Here is a 22690-nt window from a genome sequence, read left to right as displayed (position 1 = left end):
GGCTGCCTGCAGGAAGACAAATCTCAGGGCTGTATACTGCATACGTACTTTGAAAATAAATGCACTTTGAATCTTGTAAATGGTTAGGAGAGGTGTACAGTGCTACGGGCCAAATGCAGACAGAGGGGACTAGCTTGCTAGGCTGTACAATAGCTCAGATGAGTTGGGCTGAAGGGCCTGTTTTCATGATTTATGACTCTACGACTTCTCTTGCATTACAGTCTCGCGTACCTGCTGCATAGTAGTTTCAGTCTCTCTGATTGCCCCTCTCATGCTTGCTCCTGTTGTGGGATGTGGACAGCAGCTGAGCTGTCCCTGATGTAAACAGAGTAGGGTTGTTTCCTCCTCTGGTGCTCGTTACGTACAAGAGGTGCAGGGTGAGGACCTGGATATCACTGCCTTGATCATTGAATCCCAAGCATTGCCAGGTGTTAGTGTGCATCTGATAACCTCGAGGCTTGATAAGCTGTACAGCAATGGTAATGAAATACGTCAGCTGAAACCTTTGATCATGGAAGATGTCAGTCATGACTAAGTGTTACCAATCTGAATTTGGGCTCGGAGAAATGAGCACATACTTCAGAATGACGCAGTATGTGCAATGCTGAAGGGATGGGGCACTCACAGAGGGGGTCTTTAAGGTGAGACGTGCAACCAAAGGTCTCCAAGGTAAAATATTTTAAAGAGTAGGTCATTATGTACAGAGAGCTTCCACAAACAGTGATGGCCACATAGATCTATTTCCTAATTGATGAGGTTGAAGGTTATATGCTGACCAGCCAAGCCAAATTGATTAGAATTCTTGATTACTGATAATGCTGATTTTGAACAGATTTATAGCGTGCTGTTGAATATGAAAGTTCCCTGAGGGAAGACATGGACTTATGTTGGGTCTTTTCTAAGTTATTATGACCGTAATGTCAGTGTCAGTCCGGAGCCCTTTGCATCTGCTGGGTGGGTGAGTGAGTGACCTGCTGGCCTCTCTCTCTCTACCTGGGTTTCCTCAGCAGGTTCCTTTCCAGGTACTGAGCAGGCCCAGGTCTGCTTGAAGAAGGGTCTCAGTCCGAAACACCGACTGGACGCTGCTGCCTGACCTATTGAATTCCTCCAGTATTTCGTGTGTGCCGCTTAAAAAAAATTAGGTTGTTCTAAGGCACAGTGGCCAGTTGCTACAGCCCTAGACTGTGGATCTCAGATATGCTGAGGCTTATTAACTTCAAATTGATGTGACTGTCACTGATGTGATGGTTCAACTAGGTAACAGAAAACAGAAAATTGTGGGACAGGGAGACTTTGGCATTCAAGTGTGTATTTCCCTGAAGGTGCCCTTTATTCTAAGTGTTATGGAGAATAAAAGCAGAGAACACTTCTTGCAGTTTTACTGGATGTTGGTTAAACCACACTTGGCGTACCTTGTACAGTTTTGGTCTCCATTTTAAGAGAGGATGTGCTTGTGTTGGATAAGATTCACTAGCTGAATCCTGGAACAAAGGGCTGACATATAAAGAGAAGTTCAGCAGATTGGGCCGATCCTCACTGGAGTATAAAAGCATGAGAAGTGGTCTTACTTGAAATGTATAATACGAGGGGTGATGGATAAGTTTGTGGCCTAAAGTAGGAGGAGTCAATTTCAGAAAACCTAGCACATTTATTTTTCAACATAGTCCCCTCCTACATTTACACACTTAGTCCAGCGCTCGTGGAGCATACAGATCTTGGACCTCCAGAAGGTGCCCACGGCAGGGTGATTGATAAGTTTGTGGCCTAAGGTAAAAGGAGATGAGTTATATGGCTCTTGTTACGTGCACACGCAGTTCAACACTTTGAGTGATTATGCAGAAAGCTTGAAGTTAATAACTCATCTCCTTCTACCATAGGCCATGAACTTATCAATCACCCCTGATGAATTATTAACTGATGAGTTATTAGCTTCAAACTTTCTGCATAATCACTCAAAGAGTTGAGCTGCATATGCATGTAACATAAGCCGTATAACTCAGCTCCTTCTACCTTAGGCCACGAACTTATCAAACACCCCTGCTGTGGACACTTTCTGGACGTCCAAGGTCTGTATACTCCACGACCACTGGACTTAGTGTGTAAATGTAGGAGGGGACTATGTTGAAAAATAAATGTGCTAGGTTTTCTAAAGTTGACTCCTTCTACATTAGGCCACGAACCTGTCAATCACGCCTCGTATTTGGAAGGGGCTTGTGATAGTGGGTATTAAGATGATGCGCCCCACGGTCGGGTATTTAGACCAGCAGATATCGTTCTGGAATAATGAGTCACCCATTTAAAGTGGGGATAGGAGGAATTTTGTCACTGAGAGAATAGTGACACCAGAAGTCTGCACCCCAGAATGCTCTGGAGATGGTCATTGAATATATTCAGGGTAGGAACTGAGAGACATTTAGATCATGAGAAGCTGAAGAAATGAAAGTTGGGGGAAAAAAACACAGTGCCGAACAACTTGCTGGAGGAACTTGGCAGGTCAAACTGTATCTGTCGGAGGAAAGGAATTGTCTATCTTTCAAGTCAAAACCTAGCGTCAGCACTCCTCTTGATGAGAATGTGGTCAAAAGCAGGAAAGCAGTGGGGGATTGGAAATAATTATGGAAACACTCAGTAGGAACAGATTTATTATCAGATCTTGATGTGCAATTTTTTGTTTACAGCAGCAGTACAATGCAAAGATGTTAATTTACAAAATAAATAGTGCAAAACAAAAGGAATAGTGAGCTAATATTCATGGGTTTATCAGAAATCTGATAGTTGAGGTCCACTCTCCTCTCCTATCAGATTCTTTCTTCTCCAGCCCTTAACTTTTCCAACCGCCCCACACCCCCTCCCCCCCCCCCACTGGCTTCACCCATCATCTTCCAGCTGGCCTCCTCCCCCTCCCCCCTCCTCTTTATCCTGGCATCTTCTCCCCTCTTTCTCAGTCCGGAAGAAGGGTCTCGGCCCGAAACATTGACTGTGTTTCCTTTTCCATAGATGCTGCTCAACCTGCTGAGTTCCTCCAGCTTTTTGTCTGCGTTGGTTTGGATTTCCAGCATCTGGAGATTTCCTCATGTTTGCGGAGGGAGGATGCTGTGTATATGAATCACTGAGCGTGCATCTTCGGGCTCCTGTGCCTTCTCCCTGATAGTGGTAATGAGAAAAGCGGGTGTCCCAATGTGAGGGTCTTTTATATGCTGGATTATGCCTTTTGAGGTACTGCCTCTAGAAGATGACATTGGTGGTGGAGATGGTTGTTTCCATGATGAAAGCTGGCTAAGGCTACAACCCTATGCAGCTTCTTGTGACCTTGTGCCGGCTCCGATGCAACCACATCTGGTGGCCTCCACAAATGGAGATATCAGGAGACAAGCTTATGGCACTCTCTAGGTACAAAGAATACACTGTTTGGCTGCAAAACCCAGCAATAGCACTTACTGTCCATTCACCATTATAGGACCTGGGAGGAGCCGGAGTGAATACTTTCAGGTTTAGTGATAGTGGTGGGCTGTGGTCTGGTAGATGAGATGGGGTGTAATGGAATAAATGACCCACCAAGGGGGTAACGTGACAATGGCTCAATAATTGCTGTCAGCACTACAATAACAAGCAGGTTAGGGGAGGAGGTGTTTACAGAATGAGTAACCAAGCATGGAGTTTTCAGAAGGGTTAGCCAATGTTGAGAGTGTGCTTGGCAGAGTGCACCACTCATTACAATGTTTAAATGCAATTTTAGGAGACGTTTTCTCTACAACAATTTAGAGGCTTGCAGCTATTGACTGCCCTGAAATGGAATTCAGGAATGCATATTTCTTTTCTCTTGATGTGGTGCAGGAAATATTCCTGCAATTCTTTAACAAGGTAAGTGACCCTTGCATAGGAGACTGTTGCTTCTTTTTCATGACAGTGTGCCAGTCATACCGAGCCTCTGGTCAGCTCCTTGACGCTTCGGTATTCCTGGTGGCTTTTAAGGAATCCATTTTATTTGAAGCCTAGAAGAAAACAAGCAGGGCTGCCGAGCCATTGGAGCCCACTTGTGTATTTGATGTGGGGTCGCTCCTTGTGGAAACTGTAATCATTTCAAGTGTTTGTTCTACCTTGGCAGCAATGAGACCATGTAAGATAACTACATTTTTGCACCTCACTGTATCTGATTTAGCTGCTGCGCTGGTACGGTTTAGCTTAATTTACTACAGCACTGATTTTGGTCCACCCGCAATAAAGAGCTTAAAGAGAGAGGCTAGCTTAATTTGTCAAAGGTACATGGAAATATCAAAGTGAACATGACACTTGCGTTAAGAAGAAACCCGAAGATGTGCTGGGGGCATCCCACAAGTATTGCCGTGCTTCTGACGCCAACATAATATGCCCACAACTCACTACCCCTAACTCGTACATCTTTGGAATGTGGGTGGAAACTGGAGAAACCTACGTGGTCACAGGGAAAACATACTAACTCCTTTCAGGCAGCAGGAATTGAACCCCGATCTTCCAGTTGCTGGCACTGTAAAGCGTTACCCTAACCACTAAGCTACTGCGCCACACGGTAAAGTAAGTGGAAAGTAATTAATGAATCAGCACAAGCAATACTGTTGGAGCCAATGCTCTCGTGCTGGTTATTTCTAATTGCTTACCAGTTTCCCCCTTCTCTCCTTCTCTTTTCATTCATTCGTTATGTGCCATGTCTTTGACCATGATTGTTCTTGGCAGATTGTTCCACAGAAGTGTTTTGCCATTGCCGCCTTCTGGGCAGTGTCTTTACAAAATGTGTGACCTCAGCCATTATCAATTCTCTTCGGAAGTTGTCCACCTGGCATCAGTGGTGTCATAACCAGGACTTGTGACATGCACCAGCTGCTCATACAGCCATCCAGCACCTGTACCCATGGCTTCACGTGACCCTGATCAGGTGGCTAAACCAGTGCTATACCTTGTCTAAGGATGACTTGCAGGCTAGCAGAGGGAAGGAGCGCCTTATCCTCCTTTGGTAGAGATATATCACCACCCTTCCACCCATCACCATGCAATTCATCACCCTTGTAAATTGGCCACTGGCTTTTCAATGCTTTAATTTTTAAATTCTTACGCTTTTTTGGATCCCAGATGGAAGAAGTCTGATCCTCTCTCCCAAACCTCTATAGTCCAGTGACACTGTCATCTTGTGTGTCCTTACCTTTCTCATTGAACTGAGACCAGGGCTTTAAATGCCCAGGACCTAAGCTTTGGAATTCCACCCTGACTTGCTCTGATTTTTCTGCCTCTTCCGCCCTCCCTCAGATTACTCATCACAAACTATTGAATCTTTTGCCTATCTCCCAGTCATCCACTCTCCAATTGCTGCTCCTCTGAGGTCGGTCAGAGTATTTCATTGGAGGCTGGTTTTAAAACCCTTTGCAGGGTTGGGTTGCTAAGTGTGTTTTTTCCAAGGGCTTCACTATATAACCTCTCCTCATGAGCCCTGAATCCCCTGCACTGTTAAACAATATACCCGATATTTTTAGAAGAAACTCTCAACCGTAAGTTGGAAATGGTTCTCCTCCAGTATTGGTGAAATGGATAAGACACAACTTGGCAAAAATTCGGCCAGATGTTCAGCATTTGTGATCATGTACATTTTTCAATGTAAGTGTTAACCATTAAAGTGTATATTGCTGTTTTAATGAAACTCTTCTATTGTGTTTCAGCCACAATGAAAGAACTACCACGTTCCAGGACCCAGTGACAGGGGTGGTTCCCATTGAGAACTGCATCTTCAAACTGGAAGACAAGTAAGTCAAGATCTGTTCCCTTTGTATTAGTGGCCACTTTTCGTATTTCTCTTCCAATGGTGAAGGGTACCAATTCAATGGAGTTTTCTCCTCTCCTTCACTCTAATGTATCTGCTTCCCTAGGCCCTAGTTGCCTCCCATTCTACTGGTTCTTCCTCTTGTCTCTTTCTTTTCATTCACCCACTCATTCACCTGACACAATACTTTCACCCGCTAACCTTTCACTCACTTATTTACACACACTCATCACCTTCCTTTACCTCACTTCACTTCACTCATCTATCCCCTACTTATCCAGTTAGCTACCTGCCAACATTCGCTCACTCACTCACTTGTATGTCCCTTGATTGCTCCCAGTTGAATTTTATTCTCTCCTACTTCAGAGTCTGTACAGCAACAAGGTACAGTCCCAGAAAGTCAGCTGTTCTCCCAAAGTCCCAGAGACCATCAACAGTTCAGTCAGCTTCCATACTGGATGAACCTGCTGGCCTGGTGTTTTGTAGTTCTGATGTGGACGAGTGATGGGAGCTCTGTTTTTCCAATTATTCCTTACTCATGTGGATTATAATTCAGAAATGCTGCTGCAACTTGACAGCTAAGGTGAAATCAGGGGAATATTATTGTAATCTGGCCTGTTACGCCACCCATGCATTGTCCTTGCTGTATTGGTACCTCCAGGACCAAGTCCATTTGCGTCAGCAATTCTGTCCATAAACCACACCCCCCCCACACCTTCCAGACTTCTCATCCTTGCTGACTTTAAGATATTGCCAAAGACTTGCATGTTTCAGTATTCTTTTGGTCACAGGACCTATTATAGCATAATATTTAGCTTTATTTGTGAGATGTACGTCGGAACGTACAGTGAAGTGCGTCGTTTGTGTCAACGGTCCACACAGTCCGAGGATGTGCTGGGGGGAGTCTGCAGGTGTCGCCATGCTTCCGATGCCAATATAGGGTGTCACAACTCACTAACCCTAACCCGGGCCCCTTTGGAATGTGGGATGAAACCAGAGCGCCCAGAGTAAACCTACGTAGTCATGGGAGAACGGACAAATACTTGCCTCATTCCAAAGACGCGTGGGCAAGTAGGTTAACTGATCACATGGGTATAATTGGACAATGCCGGCACATTGAGCCGGAAGGTTCTGTCACTGTGCTTTATGTCTGAATAGATTAAAATAAACAATTAGCCAGGCGTGACTGCAGCACGTCTATCAGCATCTGTAGGGGAAAGCAATTGTCGTCATTTCAGGTAGAAAGCTTGCTCTATATTAGGAAAAGATTTCCATCAGGATGCTTTCTATGAAGTTCAAAGGGCTTGATGCTCATGGGACTGAAGTAAACCTGGCTTTAAACTTCATTCAATACTGCTCACCTACTGTCAATTAAGACTAAAATCATACTGAACATAAAGCCAGCATAGGAGTCATAAGTTAAATTTGCTTTTTCTGTCCCTGGGTCATTTTGTTGATTGAGAGAGAATGAGTTTTGCAGCAGGATGTAGAGGAAGTTCTAGAGGTAATGGACCAATTACTTTAGACCATTACAAGTGTAAAGTTGCTTTGCCCTTGAGATGGAGAAGGTTAGTGTTGGGACAGAGAGCAGATAAGGCAAAAATGCCACTTGTAATGCCTGACGCATTCAGCTGATGGGTCCACTTGTTACGTTCAGGCTCTTAGGAATCTGTGTCTGAAAGCAAAAATAAAAACCACAGATGCTGGAAATCTAAAATAAAATTAGAAGATAATTCAGCAAGCCTGGCAGTATCTGTGGAGAGAGCTCCTGTTTCAGCTTGGAGATGCAACAGACTGCAAGTGCTGGAACGTGGAGCAGCAAGCATTCTGTGGGAGGAAGTCGGTGGTCGAGCAGCGTGGGGGTGGGGGAGAAGTAGAAAGGGAATGCCCTGATACAGGGTTTCCGCCTGAAACACTGACAATTCCTTTACCTTCCCCCCCTACCCCCGATGCTGTTTTACCTGCTGAGTTCCTCCAGCAATTTGCGTGTTGCTGTAGTGTTGATGTCTCTCCATCAGAATCTAGGCTGTTACCCAAGAACCCAACTTGCAGCACAGTCTCCGTGGCCTTTTTGAGACAGACAACTACCAATAATAATGTAACTCATGACGTAATGAAATGCGTGTTTCTCACTCCTGTATCTGTTTGTCAGGTGGGGCAGCTATGGGGAATATGTTATTTGTGTCTATTTGTGTGTTTGGATTAAACTCTTTGACAGTAGTGCATTGTGTGAACTGTGGTTTCGATCTATCACAAATGGCATTCATGGTTCCAGGCAGAACAGGCACCTCAGGCTTTCTGACTCTGTGTGCAATGTTCCCATCCCAAAGGCAGTTATGAAATCCAAATACCTTTGTAGGAGCTGGCTTAGGTACCGTGGAATGAACCTGTGGCCGTGATTCAGTTTAAACTTCACCATCTGCAAGCAGCGATTTGGTTTGCAGTTTAGTATTTTGGTAGGAATGGGAAGTTTTATAAATTGGAAGGGTGTTGCTTTGCAGTTTAGCTGAGCTCGGTACTGAGAGAACTGATCTACCCATGGTTCAGTGAATAGCAGAAGGCCCTGGGTCTAGTCCCTCCAGAAGGCCCTACACAAAACCTAGACCAGTCTCTCAGAGCTGATGGAACGCTGTGCTGTCGACAATATGCTGAATTGTAGGCCTTGCTGAAACCCGTCCCCCACCCCCTCTTAGGTAGACGTAAAAGATCTTGCAAGTCTATTTTGAAACTTTTTACTTTTGTATTTTGCATGTCCCAAAGCTTTTTACAGCCAATGAAGTACTTTTGAAGGGTAGTCGCTGTTGTTATTTACGGCTCCTCCCCAGCGCTCCGTTTCCGTGAACTGTTCGTAAACTGGAAGGTTCGCTAGTCAGAAGTGCGGCTGGGGATAGAGTCCTCACATGGCAGAAAACGCCTACAGCCTTGGCAGAAGCCGGCAAATCCACAGAGTCATAGATAAGACAGAAAGAAGCTCTTCATCCCATTCAGTCCATGCCCTCCTGATCTTCACCTTGTCCCATTAGTCCTATCTAACTGCAACTACCAAATTCCTTCCATCCCTGTACCTCTCCAAACTTCTCTTAGATGTTACAGTTGAACACACGTCTACCACTTCCACCGGCAGCTGATTCCTCACTTGTTTCACCTTCTGAGTGAAGAGACTTCCCCTCAGACTCCCCATAAATATTTCACCTTTCACCTTAAGCCTATGACATTCAGATTGATATATCATATTTATTGTATCACATGTACATTGAAACAAACAGTTAAATGTGCTGCTTGTCATAACAAGCAACACAACCCAAGGATGTGCTGGGAGCAGCCCACAAGAGTCGCCACACATTCCAGTGCTAACATGGCGTGCCCACAATGCTTGGCAGATCAACACAAGCGGCGGCAGCAACAACACAACAACAGAAACTAAACAAAACAATAGCGGAAAAATAAGCCCCTTTTCTCCCTCCCACCCAGTGGACCACTACAGACAGGGAAGAAGGAATGGTACCAGAGGGAGGTGGCGGGCAGGTAGGGAGAAGGGAAGCGGGGAGAAGGGAAGGGGTGAGAGGGGAATCAGAATGGAGAATGAAGAAAGAAGGAAGGGAAAGAAAATGCCAGAGGTTTGTGAAATCAGTGTTTGTGCCATCAGGTTGGAGGCTGCCCTGACAGAATATGAGGCGCTCCTCCTCCTATTTGAGTTCGGCCTCATTGTGGCCGTTGAGGAGTCCATGGACAGGCATGTCAGAATGGGAACGGTAAGTGGAATTGAAATGGGTGGCCACTGGGAGATCCTGCCCTTTGCAGTGGATGGGGCAAAGTTACTCTGTGGAGTTTGTTCCCTGTGTTCCCTAAGGGACAATTATTGGCCAGTGCACTGAGGGAGACCTCCCCTGCTTCTCATCTGGAGGGATGTTTTTGGATCTTTAAGGGTGGTGTAGTGATGCTACAGCTGCCTCCCCTCGCAAGTTACTTAGGTTTGATTCTGACCTCAGGCCTTGATCCCTACCAGAGAATAACAGGCAACATGCAAATTCCACACAAACGAGGTTCAGTCCCTGTTGCTCTCTGTAAAAAGTATGTACGTTCTCCCCGGGACCTCATAAGTTTCTAACTCATTCTAAAGGTACGGATTAGGGTTAGTAAGTTGTGGGCATGCTCTGTGATACTTGTGGACTGCCCCGAGCACATCTTTGGACCTTATTGATTGGTGACACAAACGGTGCGTTTCACTGTATATCTTCATGTACATGTGACAAACAATGCTAATCTCTAACTTTTACTTTGGTTTCTTCCCTGCATTCCTAAAAGACATGCTCATTGTTACACTGATTGACTCCTGTAAAGTCCATCAAGTGTGGGTGGCGGCTGGTAGAATCGCAGGGTGTTAGTTGGCGTGGAGCAGCAAACAAAGGGCTTGAGGATCTCGCTGGCTCAGGCGCTCTCTGTGCAGGGAAACGGGCAGTCGGGACCCTTCGCCTGGATTTGGCACGTGTGTGGAAGCAAGTGGGGATGGAGTTGATGCTATTGCTCTGCATGGACTCAATAGCCCAAATAGCCTTCTTTAGGGGAAATAGGAAATAAAATGAAAATTTAAAAAAATAGAAAGACAATCTTTGGCAGAAGATGAGATAAAAAATTTGGGTGAGGGAGTGATAGTGATTATGAGCTGTAGTTTCTGCCAAACTGTGTGCTCACTCCTGAGGAAAAAATGTTTGAAGAAATGAAAAAGGGTGAAGAGAATGTTGGGGGTGGTGGAGAAAGTGTTTATTTCATTGAATTGTGAGCACAGAGCTCTGAAAGCGTGTGTGTAGGTGTCTGATTTCACAGAGAATTGTCACCTTGCCTTTATTCAGAGCATATCCCCACAACAGCTGCCCTGCAGTCTTTGATTGTACATTTGTAAAATAAAATGGGGGAAGATTCAATACGAATCTTTCAATATTTCTTTTTGACTTAAATTTGACTTAACCTAACTCTGACTTGAAGTTTTGATAAAGAATACAGCTGCATCTTATGCCACCTACGCTAGAGGTTACGTACCAAGGTAACACATCCAAATATAGCAAGTCGTTAGATCTGTAAACCAACAGATGTACATATGCATCACAGTCACACACCTGCACTGGGATCTGTTCTTTCCAGCTCTCTGCTCAGCTAAGCTGCAAAGTAATTCTATGTAAAAGAAAAGCAATTCCTGTCAATGAAGCCTCCTAATTCCTCCAAAATCCAGCATTCCAATCTGCTTGTTTGGAGATGGAGGTAATTCAACAAGGACCCCCATTTGATATCTACAAGCACAGTCGCACCAAGAAGACTTCAGTTGCTAAGTCAGTATCTGTGAATTCTATCAATCTGTCCTCTACGGATGACACTACCTACTACCTCTAGGTAGGGGAACAGAAGCCTTAGTTCCCATATCTCCAGGTTCAGGAACAATTATTACCACTCAACTATTGACGTTTGAAGAAAATTTATTATCAAAGTACATATATTTCATCATATACAACCCTGAGATACATTTTCTTGCAGACATACTCAGTATATCGTAATATAATATTAACCTTTAGGGAATCAATGGAAGACTACACCAGTTTGGGCATACAACCAGTATGCAAGAGACACAAACTGCACAAATACAAAAGGAAAGAAATAATAATAATAAATAAATAAGCAATAAATATCAAGAGCATGAAATAGAGTCCTCCAAGGTGAAGGTTGTGGGAACATTTCAATGCTGAAGTGAAGTTTTCCCCTTTGGTTTAAGAACCTAATGGTTGAGGGGTAGTCATTGTTCCTGAACCTGGTGGTGTGAGTCCTGAGGCTCCTGTACCACCTTCCTGATGGCAGCAGCGGGAAGAGAGCATGCCCTGGGTGATGGGGGTCCTGAACCAGCATGGATAAACTTCACTCACCTCGACACTGAACTGTTTCCACAACCTATCAACCCACTTTCAGGGACTCTACAACTCATGTTCTTAACATTATTTATTGACTATTCATTTATTTGCTATTATTATTATTAGTGATTGAGTGTTTTTGTATTTGCACAGTTCGTCTTCTTTTGTACATTGGTTGTTCGTCAGTCTTTGTATTTGTGTAGTTTTTCATTGATTCTATTGTATTTCTTTGCTCCACTGTGAATACCTACAAGAAGGTGAATCTCTAGGTAGTATATAATATATAGTTTGATAATAAATTTACTTTGAAATTCCTCCAAATCCTACATTGCAATTTGTATCTCAAATATTCAAAGTCAATATTATGAAAATATATGTATACAAAATACAATTCTGAGATTCATCCTTTGCAACAGTCACGAAACAAAGAAACATCATGGAACCTTTTCAAGAAAACATCAACACCCAATATGCGAAAAGAGAACAAATTGTGCAAACAGCAAAAAGCGGGTGAGCAACGCATAGAATATCAAACATCAAACCAGAAGTCCAGTAGTATTCATTTGAGCTCAGTTCAGTGCTGTGCCACTAGCTCCCTGCAGGCCACTGAGCCATTCTTCGCTGGAGCACCCTAGTCCGCATCAATTGCCCTAATCAAACTGCTCAAAATACAGCAAAAGAAGGTAACCAGAATCCAGAAACACATGCAGCATGAACCTCAAAGTCCCCCAGAATGGGTCCAAAGCCTCGTCAATCAATCCATGCAATGTGGATCCCAAGAGTCCTGCAGTTTCCTCTGACAGCAGCTAGTGAGCGGGAGGGAAGACGGGTCAGACGCAGGCACACAGCACCGAACGGCCGCCTGTCCTCCGCTCTCGTTCTCATCGACTTCAGCCTTGCTCGACGCCTCAGTTGGAGAGAAGCAACAGGGTCTACCAAGAGCTTGCAGGCTTCAGGCCCCACTCCGCTCCAAACCTCACCGAATTCCCTTGGAGACAGCAAAGCACCTGATCGCTCAATTGGCCCAAAACACACCATCAAAATGTAAATCGCATGTTCCAGTAACATGCAGCTTATTGGGAGAATCATATTTGAAAGGAGAAGTAAAAGATTTATTTAAAGCAAAAGAAATAAAAGAATTATTATACACAGTGTCGGGGTGTTATAATAATTCACCAGGGATACACTTTTGATATAAACAAATAACAATCAAGCAGAAAGATGCAGCTAGTAACTCGACACTGGGAGTTCTTTTAAGCTAACCTCTAAGAATGACACACTTGTTATTTCAGACCTTTGTCCAATATGTCAAACCGGACAGAAGTGCGAGGTGAAGGAGGAGGAGGGGAAGGGCTTCGCCCAGTCAGCATTGCCAGTGAGATATCCAATCACACCTTGGTTTCAGAAAACTCCCAAGAACAGGCACTCAAGGTAAGCATGGTATTTCAATTGCATACAGGTTAGTGCTCATCTGGAGGTGGGAAGGTGGATATGCTGTCAGCTCTTGAGTAAGGCGGAGATATGGTTAGAGAGCTGTTCAATTGGGGGATCGGTGTGGGTTCTTTTTAATTGTAGGCGTACAGGAATGAATACAACTCTTACTGACTCATATTTGCCTATCAAAAGGGAGTGTGAAATTGCCTCCAAAAGGACAGAGTTATTTGCGTTACATCATGGGCTGTTTTGGGCACCGAAAAGAGGTTCGATCCTATTTATTCTCTTGTCTCCTTCAAAAAAGGGTCTTGAAAATTTTGTTTTCTGCGTTTAAAAAAAACAATTTATAGTTGCACAGCACATTGTAATAAATTATAAACTCAGCCATATCTTTTACCCATTTGCTTTTTAACCCATTCCCTTTTTACTGAGTCCTACAGCTTTTATAACAGGCATTTTATGAGGAGGAATTGCTTTGGCTAGAGGGTAGTGAATCTGTGGAATTTATTGACACAGGTGGCTGTGGGGGCCAAGTCACTGAGTATATGTTAAGTGGAGGTTGATAGGTTCTTGATTAGTAAAGGCATCACAGATTACTGAGAGAAGGCAGGAAAATGGGGTCAAAAGGGAAAATAATTCAGCCATGGTGGAATGGCAGAGCAGACAGTATGGGCAGAATACCTCAATACTGCTCCGATGGTCTTATGGTCTTGAATAGATGCTACTATGTAGGTTATGGGTTTTATGAACTTGAGCAGTTGCCTGATGCACTTTCACAGTGACTTCAGCAGGGCTGATTTGATGGACCGAATGGCCTAATTCGGCTAGAGTGAGTGATGATGGGACAGCAAGGAGTCTGCTCTCTGTTGCTAGGAGCTTTGAGCTGGTAAAGCACCAAGCCTCCTTGCTACAGAGGTATTAAGTCTTGTGTTTGCCTTTCTCTCCTGTTCTATTGATACAAGGATAATACAATATTTGGCTAATCATTCCAAAGGTTCCTATCAATTATTCTACCACAGACCAAACACCATGGAGTCACTAAGATAAAACCGAACTGAATCTGTACACAAGAGGAGCTGGAGGGCATGTCAGAGGTCAGGGAGTATAGCTGTGAAAAACTTCCTCTGAGTGACTGATGTACCAGAGTTTCAGGGAGCCGGAACAGAAGGGACCTATGCAGATTGATTGCTGCCTTATTGATAAACATTCCCTGCTGATATCAGCATCAGCTGATTTCATTCCAGCAAAGTAGTAGGTTGTTTTCTTTTTTGCTGAGACTTACTCGTACTCTTTTCTTCCATTGAGAATCAGAATCAAGTTTAATATCACCGGCATATGTTGTGAAGTTTGTTAACTTTGCGGCAGCAGTACAATGCAATACATAATAGTACAGGGGAAACAGAGTGAAGTACAGAAAGTATGTATATTAAATAGTTAAAATGAAGAAGTAGTGCCAAAATTGAAATTAAGAAGCAGTAAGATAGTGTTAATGAGTTGAATGTCCATTCAGAAATCTGACGGTAGAGGGGAAGATGCTCTTCCTGAATCAATGAGCGTGTGCCTTCAGGCTTCTGTACCTCCTACCTGATGGTAGCAAAGAGAAGAGGGCATGACCTTGGTGATGGGGGTTCTTAATGATGGACGCCGCCTTTTTGAGGCATCGTTCCGTGAAGATGGCCTGGATACTATGGAAGCTAGTGCCCACGATGGAGCTGACTACGTTTACAGCTCCCTGCAGCTTATTCCAATCCTGTGCAGTAGTGCTCATACCAGATGGCGATGCAGCCAGTAAGAACGCTCTCGATGGTACAACTGCAGAAATTCCTAATGAAATATAGCTACTGATTTAGAGAGGCAGAGAGTTCCAGAGCAGGGTGATGATACACAGGGAGTGGTTTCTGCTATCTAGCATGAGAGTTTTTCATCTACTTCTAGTAAATTTCAGAATCAGGATCAGGCTTATAGTGACTGGCATACGTCATGAAATTTGTTGTTTTGCTGCAGCAAACAGTGCAATTCAGACAATATACTATAAATCACAGCGTTTCTACCATTTCTAGTGTGGCATTCCCAGTGTGAAGGAGAATAGGTGTGTTCCGAGTGGTGGTAGTGGGGGGCAGTGATAGGTCTATCCTTGGACCTGGCAAAGTGGCCATCAATTTGTTCTGATTGGGAGTGGTCAGTTTTGGGGGAAGAGTGAACCACCTTCTCGTCTTACTCTCGTCCAGATCTTCCCATCCTGGGGTCCATGGCATAATAAATGTTGGAAACCCCAGTTCTAGTCCATGTCCAGGTGTCTCTGGTGATGAAGTTTACCATTTAAACCTCTAAGGTTGAGGATATCTGCAAAGGATTGACAGCTCAGGGACTGGAATGTGGAGGCAGTAATAGGGTGCAACTTCTTTAAGGTAAGTTTTTTTTTGACTTTATGATTGAAGACCCAATCATTGCTCCCCTTAGAAAAGGTGGGGTTGGGGTATATTTATTTGGAGACATTGGAGGAACTTGGGGCTCTTTCAGAAGAAGTTTTAATTTTGGACCTCAATCATTTTAACCCCATCTCTTTACAGACTTCCAAGGGATCAAAGAAGAATGCTTCCTTTGGCAAGAGGTCGAACTCGATGAAGCGGAATCCAAAAGCTAATGTCCTGAAACGCGGCTGGTTATTTAAGCAGGTACGATATACCTGGTACTGAAACAAAATGCCAATGTTCAGCATCAGTACAAAGACACCAATCAAAATTAAAGCCTTAAACAGCATCTAGATACGTTTAAGGTTTTGTTAAAGAAATGTGGTAAAAATCAAATCTATGCTATTTTCTCAAGGCAAAGAGTTTTCAGGAATCTTGCAGGCAACATATAATAACAGAGAGCTTAGAAGAGTACAGCACAGTACAGGCCTTTCAGCCCACAATGCTGTGCTGACCAATATAAACCTATTCCATGATAAATCGAAACCTTCCCTCCAACGCAGTCTATAACTGAATTTTTCTTTCATCTATGTCCTTATTTAAGACTCTTTTAAATGTCCTTAATACATCAGCCTCAGCCACCACCCCTGGCAGTGCATTCCATGCACTTACCACTCTGTGTAAAATAAAAACCTATCTCTGGCATCTCCCCTAAATTTTCCTCCAATCTGGAATTAGCTCCTTAGGGAAGAAGCGTTGTCTGATCACTCATCTATGCCTCTAATCTTATACACTTCTTTCAATTTGCTTCTCATCCTCCTTCCAAAAAGAAAAGCCCAAGCTTGTTTGGCCTTTCTACATCAGATATAACTAGAATATATTGCAGCCAGTGCTGACGAATAAGACGTGAGTCCAAATCTCATCATGCCAGCTGGGGACCTTCATTTCAGTTAACTCAGTATATTTGGAATTCAAATTTGGCTGCATGAAACGATTGGATAGTTTTTACAAACCTGTCCGGGCATTACTGGCCTTCTGAGGGGACATCTGCTGTCCATGTTCAGTACGACTTAACGAGGAGAGCCGATTTCATTAGTAATATGGTTGACCCCTAACTTCCGTGAAAGACCCAGCAAGAACATTCATACCAAAAACAGCCAAGCAAGGTGGGCGTATAATCATCGTGTGATTCAAGGTGGATCATCAGTGCCTTCCCGTTGTGGCTGCACTGTTTGTGTCCCGAATGTTAATAAGAAAAGGAAGGCAGGGCTAACTGATTTGAAGTAACCATTACAAGAGTGCTAGAGAGAAGTGTTGGCCTGTTGTATAGATTAGATTAGATTAGATTATGAGGACACACAGTCCTCTTTTATTGTCGTTTAGTAATGCATGCATTAAGAAATGATACAATGTTCCTCCAGTATGATATCACAGAAACACAAGACAAACCAAGACTGAAAAACTGACAAAAACCACATAATTATAATGTATAGTTACAACAGTGCAAAGCAATACCGTAATTTGATAAAGAACAGACCATGGGCACGGTAAAAAAAAAGTCTCAAAGTCTCTGGAAAGTCCTATCATCTCACGTAGACAGTAGAAGGAAGAGAAACTCTCTTCCTGCCATGAACCTCCAGTGCCGCAAACTTGCTGATGCAGCACCCTGAAAGCACCCGACTACAGCCGACTCTGAGTCCGTTCGAAAACTTCGAGCCTCCGACCAGCCCTCTGACATCGAGCACCAAGCACCATCTCTGCCGTGCACTTCGACCCCAGCCCCGGCCACCAAGCAATAGGCAAAGCCGAGGATTTGGGGCCTTCCCCTCCGGAGGTTCTCGATCGCACAGTAGCAGCGGCAGCGAAGCGGGCATTTCAGAAGTTTCAATGGTGAGAGTGCACTTGGAGTACTGTGTACAGTTTGATTCACCCTGTTGTAGAAGAGATGTGGTTCAACTGGAAGGAGTTGGAAAGATATACAAGGATAGTGGTAGGACTAGAAGGACAAAGTTATAGAGAGAGTTTGGCCAGGCCACGCCTTTATTCCTTGGAATGTAGGAGAATGACGGACAACCTTGTAGAAGTGTTTAAAATTATGAGAGGCATAGTTAGGTCTTTTCACCATGTTAGGAGAGTCTAAGACTAGGGGGCTTAGATGTAGGGTGAGGGGGAATGGTTTAAAAGGGACTCAAGGGGCAGCTTTTTCACAAAGCCAGTGGTGACTATATGGAGTGAGCTGCCAGAAATAGTTGAGGCAGGTGCAATAGTATCATTTAAGAAGGGATTTAAGACAGATACGGGACAAGTACAGGGAACTGGGTGGGCATCGTGCTCAGCATGGCCTAGCTGGGCCAAAGGGCCTGTATCCATGCTGTGTCCACACAGTCAAGAGAGCAATTCAGAAAATGTCTTTAGGCCCAACTGTTGCAGCTCACTCTTCCCTGGAAAACAAATTAGTCTACTCAAAGAGTGTATATTCATAGTCTTTGCTGCTGTAGCAAAGTTCGTGTTATGCATTCAGAGATGCTCTTCTATACACCACTGTTGTAATGTGTGGTTACTTGAATTGTTGTCGGCTTCCTGTCAGCTTGAACCAGTCTGGCCATTCACCTTTGACCTCTCTCATTAACAGAACGTTTTTGCCCAGAGATCTGCCAATCAGTAGATGGGTTCTGTTTTTCGCACTATTTTCTATAAACTCTTGAGACTGTTGTGCGTGATTTGGTTCCTCCGTTCTGAGCCACTTCTAGATATCCCTGGGTACTTCATAAGACTAGAAGACATCGGAGCAGAATGGGATTATTCGGTTCATCGTGTCTGCTCCTCCATTCAATCATGGCTGATGATTCCCCCTCTCAACCCCATTCTTTAGCCTTCTGCCCATACTCTTTGATGCCCTTACTAATCAAAGGCCTATCAGCCTCTGCTTTAAATATATCCAATGACTTGGCCACCACAGCTGTCTGTGTCCACAGATTCACCACTCTATGGCTGAAGAAGTTCCCCCTTATCTGTGTTCTAGTTTGAGGCTGGGCCCCCTGGTTCTAGACTTTCTCACAACTGGAAACATCCTCTGCACATCCATTCTATAATGGCCTTTCAATATTCAATAGGTTTCAGTGAGGTCTCCCTCGTTCTTCTGAAATCCAGCAAGCACAGGCCCAGTGCCATCAAATGCTCCTCACACATTAACCCTTTCATTCCCAGGGTCACTAGTGATGATTATTCAGTAGTGCAACCACCTCGTTGCTCCATCCACCCAGTTTTGATCCTGTCAGTGTGGAATTTGGACAGATCTCCTGGTGACCCTGTGGACTGTCGCTGGGTTTTCTAATTTCCTCCCCCCATCCCAACTGTGTGCAGGTTCATTGTTTGCTGTAGGTTGTAAAGGTGAAGGGTGGAATCCAGGGTGAGCTGGGGAAATTGATGGGAATGTGGAGAAATAGGATTGCTCTGTGAGGCGGCACAAAGTTGGTGAGCCAAGTGTCCACTTACCATGCCGTAAGGAAATATGGAAATCGATGGACTTGGTGCTGAGCGTAAAGGAATTATATCCAAGGCACTCCAAGGTATTACTGTGTGAGGCAGATTCTATTAGTAACTGGGGCATAAATTCGTCTGTTCATCAGAATGTTAAGGTGGGCCTTGATATCAGTGTCTATGATTATCTCACACATACCATTCTGTGTGTCAGTGAATGGAGTGCATGGTTCCGCTTCTCTCTCAGTGTCCCATCCTCCTCCGTTTTCAATGCTGTCCTCCTGCTGAGTAGACAATAGCCGACTGTGCAGTTTATTGGTTATCCAGCAGTGGAAGGGTCACTTAAAATCTTATCCTGCTGCCCAATCAGCAGAGCTGAAGTGCCTCTAAATTATGGCTTGGCTGGTATTTATTCACTGGAGTGTCAACTAGGCGAAGAGTTTTATTAAACTGTACCTTTGTATGTGCTCCAGCCAACGCAGAAGCCGTTGAGTAGAGTGGGTAGGAGGCACTTGTTCCCTTGGCAGAGACATCAGTAATCAGCAATGTAGTGTTAAAAGGATTCGGGATTCAGATTCAGAACATCAGAACAACGTACAGTGAAATGCATTATTAGCATTAACGTCCAATACACCCAGGAATGTGCTGGGGGCAGCCCGCAAGCACCGCCACACATTCCGGGGCCAATGTAGCATGTCCATCATGTTCAGCAGAACAACACGAGCGGCAGCAACAGCAAAAACAGCAGAACAAGGCAGCAGCAGCAAAGCGAGCCCCTCTCTCATCCTCCCATCAGTCCAACACGCGCACTCACACATGAATGTGCGTACACGCTCGCGCACGCATGCTCACATACACGCGCACAGGTGTGCTCATGCACACGTACGCGTATGTAAAATCCCTTGTGTGAATACTGTTTTTCTTTAAAGTTGTCTCGACAGGAGTCAGGTCAAATTAAAATATTATTGTAATAGAATTACAGTACAAATTGTGTCCAAGACTGACATCTGTCACCCATTAAAGCCCAGACTTCAGGTTAATGAAAATGCGGTTCATTCCTCGGTACAACAGCGGCTCTTTCATGGTTGATTGTTAAAAAAAAACCATAAGCTCTGTGCTGGTCTTTAGATCCTGCAGCCATTAATCTTTCACTTGGAGCAGCATGGTCAGGGAATGTCGCATGAAATATTTTCGCTCTCTGGGTGTTTGGGAGGTCTGAAAACCGCAGCCGGAAAGGATATTAGCAGTGGAAGACCTCATCATATTTAGAAAGGACTTAGATATCCAGTCTGTGAGCCAGGAGCTGGGAAGTCGGATCAAGTAGTTTTTGTTCAGAATAGATATGATGAGTGAATAAACTGCTTTTATTTTTCACAATTACCATACCAAGCTGTGGTGCATCCACACAGAACGTTATAGAGTCATAGAGAAGTACAGCACAGGAACAGATTCTGTGTTACAGATTTCTGTGATTCCAATCCACTGTTAACCCCAGAGACATGGCCAGAACCAAGGAGGTCCAGAACTGTGTTCTTTATTAAAAATAATAAATGAAAGGGAAAGGCATGGAGCTTAAGTTTCATTTTTAATGAAAAAATTAAATCTTCAGTGTTTCTGCTGAAATGAAATAACATGGAAAGATCTTTGTAGTTTCAAACTTAGGCTGTATTTAAATCTTTGAACAGATATGATGAAGAGGCCTATTTATTGTCTAATATGTGCTCTTAGGGTCTGTTATATTTATACCAAACATTGAAGGTTCCCAAACTTTCCTACTCTGGAGAATACTTCCCTTCTTTCCTGAGAGGATCCCACCAAATGGGAGCGTGGGAAATATTTTACCAATTCTGCCACTTTTTTTAAAAAGTATGTTTTAGTGAACAGGACCTTTTCATATATTGAAAGGCTTCCAACAAATTCTAAGCCAGAGTAACCAAGTGTCAAGTTATTGAGGCCGGTTTACCAAAACAAGTGCAAGTTCATTGAGGACAAGACGATTCCAGGGCAGATGGGGGAGAAGTATTGGGCCACCATTGCTCACCTGTACATGAAAGTGGGGAGAGTGTATTAAATATAGTTTATTGACCATTGGATTAGCATCCCACTAGGAACTGTAGCTTGTGGCAAGCTGTTTTCTGTATGTTGCTACCAATGTTTTGAGTTGGGTCAAGTTTATTCCCATGTGCACAAGTATGGATGGTGAGGTACAGTCAAATGAAAAGTTTGCTTGTGGGAGCATCACAGGCACACAGGTACAGAGAGCGCTCAGAATGTAAATTAAGCAGACGTTTGATCTAAGTTCATACCACACGGGGGAAAAAGCTGTACAAGAGCAAGACACTGGGGGGAAAAAAATCACTTGCAATCAAAACCAAGTCCATGGAAATGTCAGAATTGATTTATAATGTTCTGTTGCGCAGGCAGGGTTAAGGACGTGCAAGTTGGTTCAAGAACCAGATGTTTGCAGGAAAGTAGTTGTTGCCGAACCTGGTGGTGTGGCTCTGTACCTCCTGCCTGCTGGTAGCAGGGAGAAGAGGGAAGGTATGGTATCAGGATGGTATGCATCCTCGATGGTGCATGCCGACTTTTTGAGGCAACTTGTCCCAAGGATACTGTCAGTGTTGGGGGGTGGGGTTGTGCTGCAGATGGACAGAGCTGTGTCCACTATTCTCTGCACCTTCTTGTGTTCCTGTGCATTGGAATTACCATATCAGGCACGATGCAACCAGTCAGGATACAGTACTTTCAAAGTTGATCTGTAGAAGTTGGAGTATTTGGTGACATATCTGATCTTAAGCTTTTAAGAAGATAGAGGCACTGTGTGCCTTCTTCATTATTGCATTTATGTGCTGAACCCAGGCCAGGGCACCCAAGATGTTAATATCCAGGGATCTGAAGCTGGCTACCCTCTCCACCACCGACCCACCAGTGAGGACTGGTGTGTAGTCTCATTGTAGAACTGGGCAACACCGTCTGTGGTGAGAGTAATCTGTCGGCTCTGTTCATTAAAATGTTCTTTGTTTAATTTGAATGATTCACCATTTTTCAGCATCTGTGAAGATTCTGGGGTGCACAGGACTGCTCATAGCCCTGACCAGTCATCTGCAGGCTCAAGGAGTGCCAAGTGGGAATGTTCAACAGGATTGCCTGCTTGAGTCTAGGTGTTCCTCAGGAGGGAGTGTGTGTGTGTGTGTGTGTGTGTGTGTGTGTGTTGGTATTCCAATTCCAGTGGGGAAACTCAAATGACAGGAGTGATTTTTTTTTTGTAAAGGAAGTGTTAAACCAGTGAGAACTTGATCAAGTGAATCCTTAGTGATCTCAGTCATGCCACCACTCGCCTCCCTCCTGGTCTGGGTGTGCTATCCCAATGTCAAGAAGTTCAGTAACCTGATGTGACATCATTCTCCCTTACTATCTGGCACCAAGCAGTCAGCTTAGGCAATGGCTTTGCCGCTCTCTGTATTTCTCATTCTGACAAGTTCATCCTACCAATTCCCGGCTTCCACAACATTAAAGTTGAAGACTTTTCATTGGAGCTTAGTGCTCCTAGCATTTTCTGTATTGCAGTCAGATTGTCAGCAACGCTTTGTTTTTGGAAGCATTGATCTTTTATGGTCATCGTAATACATGTTGGAGTGTTAAATTGGTGAATTATATATTGGGATGTGGAGTGATATACTGGTGTA

The 22690-nt window shown here is 44.0% G+C and overlaps 1 protein-coding gene across 27 annotated transcripts in view; it reads left to right on the top strand.

Annotated features, from left to right (window-relative positions):
- Positions 1–22690, top strand: part of plekha6 (pleckstrin homology domain containing, family A member 6) — a 338778-nt gene that overhangs the window by 235502 nt on the left and 80586 nt on the right. For 26 of the 27 annotated variants that reach the window (XM_063065330.1, XM_063065326.1, XM_063065332.1 and 23 more), the window contains 3 exons: positions 5685–5768; positions 12972–13110; positions 15684–15788. In XM_063065330.1, the coding sequence (XP_062921400.1) occupies positions 5685–5768; positions 12972–13110; positions 15684–15788 (328 nt within the window). Of the gene's footprint in view, positions 1–3808; positions 3862–5684; positions 5769–12971; positions 13111–15683; positions 15789–22690 lie in introns of those variants that run through there. The other variant, XM_063065338.1, reaches the window with a different exon arrangement.

Source organism: Mobula hypostoma, chromosome 13, assembly GCF_963921235.1.
Source record: "Mobula hypostoma chromosome 13, sMobHyp1.1, whole genome shotgun sequence".
Lineage (NCBI taxonomy): Eukaryota > Metazoa > Chordata > Chondrichthyes > Myliobatiformes > Myliobatidae > Mobula > Mobula hypostoma.
Note: the sequence above shows the minus strand (reverse complement) of the source record. Positions and strands in the feature narration are given on the sequence as shown.